The sequence below is a fragment of the Athene noctua genome, chromosome 14, assembly GCF_965140245.1.
Source record: "Athene noctua chromosome 14, bAthNoc1.hap1.1, whole genome shotgun sequence".
NCBI lineage: Eukaryota > Metazoa > Chordata > Aves > Strigiformes > Strigidae > Athene > Athene noctua.
In genome coordinates this window covers 16114883-16126464 of record NC_134050.1, presented here as the reverse complement: position 1 = coordinate 16126464, position 11582 = coordinate 16114883, and the positions used below count along the sequence as shown (strand labels likewise).

The window sequence follows — 11582 nt, the reverse complement described above, 5'->3', positions numbered from 1 at the left end:
TGCTGCTGCATTTGGTGTTGCACTACCTGCCAGGCCGAAAACGTGACACCAGAAGGCCACTGGAAGCCCAGGTTCTGGCTGTGTGAGCTGGGTGGTTACGCACTGCCCTGTCTGCTGAAGAGGCTGTGTTGTACGGAGCATCTCCCAGCTTGGAGCGCTGTAGGCATTCCCGGGGCTGCTCTTGTTGCCTGTCAGCAGCATGCTGCCGTCCTCACCCAGGGGCTTTTGAAGGCTGCCTCAGCAAAGCTGGCTTGAAAATGAAAATTTCTCAGTCACAGCACAGTAATTGGCGTGGCTTAAAACTGAGCGTTTGTCTTAAGGCTTTTCATGTTACCACTGGATCTGAAGAGGTTGGAGATTGTATTAAAAAGCTGGTTGAGGCTTCATGTAGTAAAAATTGTAAGTCCTGTGGATCTTTTGAAAGTTTTAAAAATGGCTTCATACCATCTCCCTGCCATCTGCGTAAACCATGACTATTCCTCGTCACTATTGCTGTGTGCTCTCTTCCAGATGCTATTTTGGTCTCGTGGCTGTAAGAGAAAGCAGCACAGTAGCTACAGCTTTTCCTTTGTTACTGAAGTTGCTTTGTGAGCACTTTCATCTTATTCTAAAATACTCTGTTCTGAGAAGTCTCATCAGCTGCAGCCTGTATTAAAAATCTACCCTGGACTTAAATCATTCGTAATTTCCATTCTTAGGCTGCATGCTGTGTCGTCATTATGTTAGAAAAAGGTAAGAATAGGGCCTTTCCCTCTCCATTGTAATGAGGGATATTGTTTTAAAATATTAATGGGAGAGAAGATGGTTAATTCTTCCTTATGTGGCTTACTCTGGGCTTTGAGGAGTAACTGGTCATTGTTCTGGTGCACGGCTGCTTTTCCAGAGGAGATGCTTTACTGTGCTTAGCAGCAAGTTGACTTTTTATGGATGTCACATACTTAATGTGGAGAGACTTCTTCCTACCTGCGTTTTTGCATGTACAGGTAAAGGAAGACACTTCTTTTGTTGCATTGTTTCTCCGCTCCCCTAACATCATGTCAGCAGAGCCTGTTTCTTTGTGTTAAGATGGGAATCAAGTTTACCTTCTGCATATTTAAACACTCCATTACTGTTTTTTCATTCCTGCCTCAAGACTGTTAGAAAGTTCACTACATAACTATCTGTAGCCTGCACACGTAACATAATTACATGTGAGGTTTGAGTTGGTGTGGCTGAAGAAATAGAATTGTTTGATTTAGATGGGTGCAAGTGGAGCTGCATTTTAGAGACAACGCCCTATAAAGAAAAACAAGCAGGCAGAAATAAGTTTGTGGTTTATTTGGTGTTGGAGCTGGTACTACAGTTGGACAGTCACTGTCTTGTTGCATACAGAAACCTTAACATTTTTTAAACATGCTCAGGAGACAAACCTACAACTACGCTGGTATCATACACAAAAATAAGGTTCTCTAAAAAAAAAAAGTATACATAAAAATTCCAAAGCAGTGTTAGGAAAATATATTTGGACCTACCAACAGTGAAATATTTGAGCTATTCAGCTGGCAGAGAAGGTTGGTCAATTGGCTTGACAATCCTTTAACTGCAAGAAAATAGTCTTTGGTTTCACATTGTCTGGTATTTAGTTACTTATTGTTCTGAACCAACATTATACAAGATGAGGAAAAGGCAAAGGGTTTTCTAGGCAGTGCTGCTTTGAATGCTGGATTTCTGTCACACCACTTCACTGTACAAGACTGACTAGGCTATCTAGCTCTGGCTAAGAACATGGGTGTTTGCACAGGGAAAACCCTCCAATAGTTCCCTAACACTATCTTTGAGAAATTCATTTGTTCAGATTTGAGCTTTTTGTGTGTTCTAGTTGAGATACATATATTGAAAGATCTGACCTACTTGGAAAGTGCAATGTTAAGAGAAACCACTAAACCCGTTAAACTGCAAAGAGTGAGCTGCTTGGGCAGATTTAAAACTGTAGTTCCTTCTGGATTCCCCAGAGTGTATCTGCACTCTTCCTTAATTTGTCCTCTTCCTCGGGTTTTAGGATCATCTTCACTACATCAGTGATGCCACTATTGCCCAGTACACAAGGAACACTTAGGAAGACATCATCTTTTATTCCATGCATGCCCTGAAAAGTAAGTAAGGAGATTTAGGCTAGAATTCATGTTAGGTCTATATATTTTATAGAATATCCCATCAGGAAAATGCAAGTTTAGTTGAAATTAACTAGAAAGTTACCACTATTCTTCAGAATTCCCAAGGGTTTTAGTTGTCAGTAAGACAGAAAGTTAGCAAAAAGGGGCTGCTCACCTTAACAATTGTAGAGACAGGGTGCACTCTTCTCAAATTCTTCATAATAGTTTCAGCTAGATCTGCCACAGAAAGTCCAATAGCCCATGATGTGTACCCCTTCAGTTTGATGACCTCATAGGCACTGCAGAGACAAAAGTTATTCATTTAAAACACAAGTACCATCTACTGAAATATTTAAAGTTTGTAAGAAGGGCTTCTGGAGGTGCCTCAGTCAATCTGGAGACATCAGAAACTTGACCGATTTGCTGACAGGGCTGAAATGAACTCAGCAGTGAAGGACTCTATTTGCATTTTACACTCCTCCCTGTGGCTATACTGGAAACTTGGCAGTTAAAGCACTTCTCTTATCCACTAACCATAAAAAGTTAACTCTGCCAAATCTACATTTACTCCTTAAAATACTATTTCAAGTCCTATTATGTCTTCATAAATACCACAGTAGCCCAAAACAAATGTCAGGATGCAACCAGATACAGATAATGCAGTTCAGAGGTACTATAGCTCTTCATCATTTGTTCCTGTGTTGAAAAAGATCAGTATTTACCTGTCCACCACCTGCTTATGGACTTCCTTCCAGTGCTCCTTGTCTGCATCGGTTCCCATGTCTGGATGGAGAGCCTTCAGGGAGACGCCAGCAACATTCACTCCACTCCAGACAGGTACTGAGAGTTGCACATAGATTAATTATCTCACAAAAAAAATTTAGTTTTGCCCTCCTCTAATTAACATTTAACATAAGATCTGGTTGGGTTAATCTGCAACACACATGCCACTATGATTTAGATATGACTGAGGCCAATCTAAACTGCAGGCTGAGAACCCAGGAGCGTACAAATATCTTTATACATGATACCACAACATCTGAATATACTTTTATTAAAGCAAAACACCGAGGCAACAACAACTAAAATTACAGTAACTATTTTGCAAAGGTTTCTCAAAACAAAAACTTATGCCAAGTGAGTCCTCCTGTCAGGAAGCAGACAGAACTGCTCTGGTGCTGCTAGACAAAGTACAGGTGAAGGAAGGAAAAAGTTGCTCTTTCTCCTGTCCTCTAGACTTGCCTCTGCACTTCAATTCTTATATATAGTTCTTGAAGTAATCAAGAGATGCCAGTAAAGACAACTGAGCAACTACCAGTAGGCCTAGTGCACATCTCTGGGAGTCCCTTGCAGCGAACTTTACCCTCTTGCTGCTTCTGGTTTTTTTTGTTGTTTTTTTTTTTTTTTTTTTTCCCTGGAGAGTTATGGGAACAACTTAGCCGAGAAATTTTTAGCCTCCTCATGTTACAGTAATGACCTTTTCCAAGCAGAGTAACTCAGGTCAAATATAGATCATCTAGGGTTACTCTACATAGTAGAAGGCTTAAAGTGGGACTTGCATTCTTAAAGTGCTTGCAGCATAGAGATTTCTGAGCAACGTTTTGTTGTAGCTTTGGAGATGTTTCTTGCAAATGAACTACTAGAAAAAGTTCTGTATAACAGCCACCCAGGCTTCACGCTTACCACTGGAATCTCCGTGCTCTCCGACAATCCATCCATGGCAGCTCAGGGGATGGATGCCCAGTCTTTCTCCCATGAGGTGGCGGAAACGGGCAGAGTCCAGATTGCAGCCACTACCAATAACACGGTGTTTAGGAAAGCCACTGATCTTCCAGGCCACATAGGTCAAAATATCCACTGTAAGTAGAACAGGGAGGATAACAAGTGCCATTCATGAGCAGTTTGACAATTAGGATCCCATCTTCCATTCATCTGTAAGGATTTTATCTTTATGCTCTATTCCATGAAAGTAGCATGAAGTAATGCCCATTGCCAGCTCTGCAGTGAGCTAACATCATGACTGTGTTAGAACTGAGAGGCTGTCTATGCTGCCCATGCAATTATCAGTGCCCCTACTGTGTGTCATGCTAAAGAGCACTTAAAAGGCCACCAAAGACCCCAGTTGGAGGCAACTTGGTTTATTTCTCAGAGGAGCAGCCTACCACATGTCAAGAGGGATGACGACACTTCTTGCTATGGCATAAGTATTTTCTAAAAGCCTATGCTTGGTCACATTAGTATACCAATGCCACCTTACTGAAGAAAACTATTCTCTAAGCCAAATCCTCTTACTAAGGCAACACAAGACAAACCTGGGTTTGAGACAATAAGCAGCTTGCAGTCAGGACTGTATTTAACAACATTGGGAATGATGAATTTGAAGATATTCACGTTGCGCTGGACCAAGTTAAGGCGGCTCTCTCCTTCTTGCTGACGGGCACCAGCAGTGACAATGACCAGCTTGGAGTGTGCAGTCACACTGTAATCTGCAGACAAAAGGCTGTGTCAAACATGACCCCTTTCTACACATGCTTCAGAACAGGACTTCTCGGTTCCTTCTGGTATAGATACCTAAAATTCCCAAGTTTGAGGGTGCGGAAAATTCTGGTAATTGTTACCCTAGACTTTGCTTCTTTACAAAATTAAGTTTTCTTTTAAAACTGTGGTTCACTGCCACGAGTGTCAACCTCAAGGGCGTGTCAAAAATCTTAATGTTTAGAATTGGGCAGTGGTATTGCCGGCTTCTTGGGCACAGAGGGGTATAGGGTAGCTGTCAGGATGGCATTCAGTGCAAGTGCTGTGTAGAAAAGGAAGAAGCCCTTCCTTGTAACCTACTACCTGTGGGCACTGGAGCTGCACATTAACTAAGGCATGAGATGGTTAGCATTTGCCCTAGTCAAGTTGCCACTAAACAAAGCTGTCAGACATTTATGGCCAAAAAGTAAGTAGTAACGCATCTGGGAGCTAACTGGCTGTGAAATAAAATTCTCAAAGGTGCAGGAGTACTGAGGAAATTCACCTTCCTCTACTGAGCAATGAACTCTGGAACAGAGGATTCCTAGTTGGACCAGCCTTAAGGTTTGTGAAACTCAATGTCAGCTGAGCAGAAATGAAGTGAACTTTCCTCCTACCAATTAAGATGACAGGCTAAGTCCTAGACCTGGATGAGCAGTTTGAAATCCGAAGTGGCTAACTCCATTTAGAAATAATGAGCACATTAGAGCCAACTACTTGCCTTTGCCAGAGACAATCTTTGGCGTTCTAAGGAAGAGGCTGCCGTGCTGAAGATCTAGCATCTCTCCTCTGAGCTTGTCCTCCACAACATCAACAAGGGCAAGTTCATCAGCTAAGTCCTACAAGAAACCGAGATTAAATAGTAAGTTTATTGCCTCTCTGAGGAAAGCACTCAATTTGTAAACTGTGAAGTAACAATTCTCTTAAAAGCAGTCACCTATTTAAGCAATTTTGCTCATCTGTATCGCTTTACTTGTTCACAAGCAGAGTGGTTAGTCTCCTGGGACTTTGAGTTAGTTTTGTACTTTTCATATCCACGTTCCGTGTGGAATAGTTGTACAGTTTAGCATGACAAAGATGAAGAATAATTTAATAGCTGTTCATAAACAACCTGTTTTACAGTTACAAAAAGCAAGCCTGACGTGAAACACAGCATTTTCAACATGATAATGCAATGCATAAGACCAGTCACTTTTTCCAGTCCACACTGCAAGGAAGTATTCCATCACAGCTTGCTGCAGGCAAAATAATGCCTCAGTTCCTAGAAGGGATTCTGGAAGTTGTTCAAAGGTAAATGCAGCTCTTAAGTCAAAATGATACGCAGAGCATGTTCTATCTGATACTGGGATAAGCCTGGTTTTCGAGAACTACAGCTATCTGTTCTCTGTCAATAGCTTATAACATTGCTGCTTCATTGAAGGCCCAAAGAAAAGAATAGACAACCAAAAGTTCATCTTGTGTGCTAGCCCAGTTAGTCTAATGAAAGAGATTACTTTCTGCCCCTCTTTTAGGCCTCAGGTGGTCACAACAGTGCTGCTTCATCCCAAGCTTGACACTTACCTTCATCAGGATGCTGATAGCACAGGCCATTCCAACTGCACCCACACCAACCACACTGATCTTATTGTGGGCATGACTCTGCTCCTGTTTGTGGACATTGTGGATGAGCTGATCCTTGAGAGACATGGTGGTATGGTGCTGCAAGGAAAGCAACAGATTATTTCTCCAGGCTTTAGAGCTTTTACTGACACCGGAATATTTGTATCACGTAAAACAGACTTTATTCCGGGATGACAAGAAAATGGATACAAATCACATGCCTAAAACATCCGGCAGTACTGCCTGTATGCAGCAAAATGATTAGAAAACTGAATTATTAATGGCAAGGTCGCTGGAGCTGGATCGCTGGAGCTTTCCCTCAAATACAGCCTGCGAACCAACGATTATATAGCTGGGTGGCACTCCAGCAGCGTTAGTAGAATGTTCTAAATGATCATCCATATTACGTTTAGGTAAAGGAAGCCATTTTAGTATTTCTAAGCACAGCATGGTCTGGCAAGCTCTATTCCACCGTCTTGAAAAACTGGTACTCTGAAGCAAGCCCTTCTTAAGCACAGTGTGATGCTCAAAGTCAACGTTACAGGTTTAGTTAAACTTAGTTAAACTGAAACGGCGTAGTTTTAAATTAAGATGTCTAGAGTCTGGTGTTACCGTCTCTCCCATCCTCAATTTCTTCAGCTACCGGCTGCTGGCAGCCTGGTTATCTGGGTTCTGATCTGACAGCCACAGGGGCACGGCAGTGCCATGATGATGATGAAGCACTGCTCTCTCTCCCCGCAGAAGCCCACACCACGCTTTCCCAGGCGGAGCAGCACAGCTTCTCCCTCCCCGAAGAGCCCGAGGCAGGGGCAACACAATGTGACTCTAAAGTTCGTGCTGAACAGGCGGCAACTCGTTCAGAGCAGGAAAGGCCAGGCAGTGCTGGCAGGGCAGGTAAGGGTTGGGGGAAGGGAAGGGAAGCCAGCAGCGCCCATATTTAGGAGAAGTTAACCGAGATGCGTCAGTCTTCATTTGCCTAAGTCTCCTGAAGCGCGGCCCGGCACACTGCACGCTCGCCATGTGCCAAGATCTTCCTTTGCACTATTAACGTGCAGGGCTGGCGAGGCGTACCCACTTGGGCATTCCTCACGCTTCATACTCATAATCTTTGCTTTTAGAATGCTCTTGCCCTGAAAGCAGCAGCTTAGGGACAGCCAGCAGGCGAGGCGGTGTATTAACGCTCAGACACAGCCTCCCCCCCCCCCCCCCGTGCCCTTTTCCCTCCCCGGGGCCGCAGCCCCCGCTGAGGGGAAGGCGAGGGCGGGAAATGGCCGAGCAGCGCTCGGCGGTCCCAAGGAGGGCGGCGTGTGTGAGGAAATCACGCCGGTTACACAAGGCCGCCGAGAGGCCGGGCTGAGGGCCAAGGCTGGGCCCGGGAGATCCTTAGTTGGGGCGGGAGCGGGGGGGACTCGGCCGAGCAGGCGGCGCCGAGCGGACGATAGTCCGCTCGGCGCCGCCTGCTCGGCCGAGTCCCCCCGGGGGGCTGGTGGCCAGCGGAGCCCGCATCCCCCCTCCTTTCCCCCGCGAAGGCGATGGCACCTACCCGTCCTCCTCACCCAAGGGCAGCGGCTGTATCGGCGGGGCGGGGAGGCGGCCGCCGCCTTAAGTAGGGGCCGGGCGGCTGACGTGAGGCGGGCGGGCCGCGGCTGTGGAGACGTGCCCGCCGACACGTCGGGGTGGAGAGGAGGGGGAAGTTGTACCGGGCCGGCACGGGAGTAGGGAAGGGCGAAGGGGATGAGGGGAGGTGGACCGGAACGGGTCGGTACCGTGAGTGAAGCTGCGGCTCCTCCTGACCGGCACGATCCCTTCGCGCCTATGGCCGCCGGTCGGGATGGAGCCGCTCGGCTGGTGGTTGGAAACCTGCTTCTAATTTCCATCTCCATCTATAGATCTTCAGCGTTTTTGTTACAGACTACCTTCCCTGGCTTTTTTCCTTCCCCATTCCCTGTGTTTCCATACCCAATTCCCCCTCGCTTTGTTATGTTAAATTACATAAGCTCAACCTTTCCAGCCTTGCATGATGCAAGCTCTTCTCTGGCCTTGGGGAGGTCTGTCCTGTGGGACTCGCAGTTTGAATGCTTTTCTCTTGAGAGAGGCTGCCACGTGGAGTGTTTTAGTCTTCTCAGCGATGCTTCAACCACCAACATTAATGTTTCCCTGTCATTGCTGGAAATACCATGACTGGACTCATCTTTTTCACAGTCACACCGCACTGTCAGCTCCCTATCACCCTGTGGTTGGTTAGTAAAGTCAAATCCTCCTCACCATCACTTATTTCTTGCTAGGATACCAACAAAAAACATTATTTCCTGGATTCTCAAAGCTTCAATTTTATATTATGCCACAGGGTTGTCGCACAAAACTGGCTTTTAGAAAACCCATGCTACCTTTTATCTCTTTATTCACTGAATTTCATGTTTGTAGTAAAATTTTATTCACAAGTTTTCCTGAAGAACTGCACAAACCTCAAAACCTCAGAACTGCTTCCACCATGGCTCACTTCTTAAATACTTGCCGTTCTCTGGTCCTTTGTTAATGCCTCCAAGTCAGTTAATTTACTTAAAATATTTGCACCTGGATTTGTGTTTTACTGTGCCTCGGGATTCTGGGATTGAAAATGTCTGGCTCCTCTAGTTGGAGCACACTAGACTCTCTGAGTTTTGCATGCCACCTGGCAGTGTTCATTTATTCTCTTGCAGCCATTTCTCCCTTCTGCCCCTCCTCTTAGGCATCCTGTCTTTACCCCGTGGATTAGCATGTTCATTCTTAATGAAAAACAGGGAAGCATTCACTTAATCTGTGTGAGTAGCTGAGTTACCTTTATTTTCCCATTCTTGTTTTACAATGACCTCTCCTCTCCCTCTCTTCTCCCTCTCATCTCCTCTCTACCTTTGTGATGTTTATCTAGTTTCTTTTGAGATTCTAACTCTAGCTGATTTTTGGTAATATCTATTCAGGGCTTCTAGGATGTACTTGACTTCCTTTTTGAGGTGCTTATGTTGCTATGGCAGAAGGCCTTACTAATTAATGCTTTACAGCCGAAGGAATTTTCTGCTGCTGTTCAAGGCACTTTTAACACCTTGTTAGAGACCATCCCAGTGACAGTTCCCTTCTGCTGTGGCAATCTAACAGGAATGATAGTCCAAAGCCTCAGCATTTCTTTGACAGTTCATTGGAAAAACAAAAGAAACAAAAAACACAGATGAGAAAACATCTAAAAAATGCTTCAAACATAGATTAAGGAAATTTGCATGAAACAAGGCTGAAAATACAAAATTTTGGTTCTTACTATAAAGACTGGTACTTCTGCCAGAGGAGATTAAATACAATGACCTATCATCTGTTGCAAAACTACATGTGCTTTGTTCCTTGCTGCTGCTTGAGGAATGAGTGATGCTTGTGAGATGTGTCGTGTCAGAGGAGACGGGGGAGCTAAGGAAGGGAAAGTGCGGGTAGATGCTGAGTAGGCCTAATGCTGCATGAATGCATAATAAAAGGAAACCGTATAATGTAGTTCTGTCGTTCTGCATTATGCTGCGTTCACTGAGCATCTTGTTCTACCAGAAGTCTCAGGGATGGATTAGGAAGTTTAGTTCTGCATCCCAGGAATCTGTATTTACAATGGCTTTATGTGAATGGGACTAAACATCTCATCCAGAGTTTGGGTTCCAGACATCTGGCAGGACAGAAAATGAACATTTAACAGGAATGAAGACAAAGAAGAAATATTTTCTCCCTATAAAAATTTTTACTTCTGAAGAATTTAAATGTAAGATAAGAGGCTTTGAAGACAAGACTGGCTGTATAGATTAATGAGCATTTTAAAAATATGTAACTGATGTAGAACAAGTGGTATTTTTCTACTGTCACAGTGAGACCAAGATTGCTAAGAGAAGAATGTTGATATTTTCAGATTGTTCTTATCCTGTGGCTCAGACAAAATAAAATTGGACATGATTTTCAGGGTATAAGTTCCAATAAAGTCTGTGCTCCCTTGTGGTTTTGTCACACATTACTGAGAACAGAACCAAGACCAAATCTCTGTTATTTATAACAGAAGGCATCAGGTTGTCCTTAGCTGTCTGGTGCCTATTTAGATAGCAGGGGTCCTATCTTTAGTAGAGTAGGCTAAAACAAGCTAACTAGGATGTTTCTAAACCATCCTGGTCCCAGCATGTCCTTGACAATGATAAGCAGATCAGAAGCCTTGTTTTGATAAAAAAATAGTGTCAGATTTTAATAAGCCAGTGTTAATTCACCTGGGTTACAAAACTGAGAAGAAGGCTGCGACTGCCAATTTTTTCCTTTTATGTGTCCTTTGTGATCTTAGCAGCAGCAGTAGATGCTCAGGAGGAAAGCAGTCATCTGGCATGACTGGCGTTGATTTTCTGCCTCAGAGAGCTTCAATCAGGGAAGGCTCAGAACAACACAAACAGAATGGGGTAAGCAAATTAAGGGCATTTTTCTCGCATTTGGAAGATGGAAGCCAGCTCTGGATTTTCTTTAAGTGATTGGCTTTGATTGTAGGGATGGGCCTGACTTTCCTCACTTGTATACATCAGGAGTTTTATTCTTCCTGTTCTTTTTCCACTGCTGCCTTTCATCGCAGTAGCGGGAGGTGGTGTTGATAGAGTGATGGGAATGTTTGAAATGTGACAGGGTCTCTCCAGGGAAGCTTGACCCTTCCTCAGCCTGCTTGCCCTTTTTTCCATATTAGCTTTCACAAATTAAACATGAAAAACAAAGCAATAGGAATTGCTAAATGTGGAAATATTTATATTTTTGTTCTAGGAGTTGCAAGCGGAGCATTTCCACTGGCTTCAGGTGGCATTTGGTCAGCCTTTGGTTGATAACAAACAATGCCACATTCTTATTACATAGTGTGTTTGTCTTTAAACTATGATATACCAGTTAAACCTTTATCACAAAAATAAAGCCCAGAGACAGTTATACAAGGTGAGTTCAATGTGTGCATCTGGCTATTTTCAATAAAATACAAAGTGTTAGTAAATTTCTCTCCATTTTGCTACTATGCAAGAGGTTTTACATGGTGATATTTAATTTCTACAGTTGCCGTTTGCTGAGGTCCTGGCTCTTGACAGACTAAGTCAAATCTGATGTTGCTGCTGGCAATGATACCAAACCATGACCTGCACATATTTGCTGTATGAGCTACAGCTCAGCTAGGAGGTTAGCAGTAACCCAAAGCCACCGCTGATGCTGACTGGCCCTGGAAAGGTCAGTGGAATCTCTCCACTCTACCTGAGATTTGGTGTCTAATTTGCCCCTTAAAATCAGAAGTGTTATTCCCAGCATGATCAGTCCTGCTTTTGCTCT

General features: G+C 44.0%; 1 protein-coding gene across 1 annotated transcript; it reads right to left on the bottom strand.

The window, feature by feature from the left end:
* Positions 1–1302: 1302 nt before the first annotated feature.
* On the bottom strand, positions 1303–7929 carry LOC141965849 (L-lactate dehydrogenase A chain). The gene is made up of 8 exons (XM_074917975.1): positions 7789–7929; positions 6207–6344; positions 5368–5485; positions 4445–4618; positions 3816–3989; positions 2855–2972; positions 2308–2431; positions 1303–2125 (listed from the first exon to the last, which is right to left on the bottom strand). Exons 2-8 carry the CDS (start codon positions 6330–6332, stop codon positions 1961–1963), a joined length of 999 nt encoding a protein of 332 aa, XP_074774076.1. The 5' UTR covers positions 6333–6344; positions 7789–7929; the 3' UTR covers positions 1303–1960.
* Between the last annotated feature and the right edge of the window lie 3653 nt (positions 7930–11582).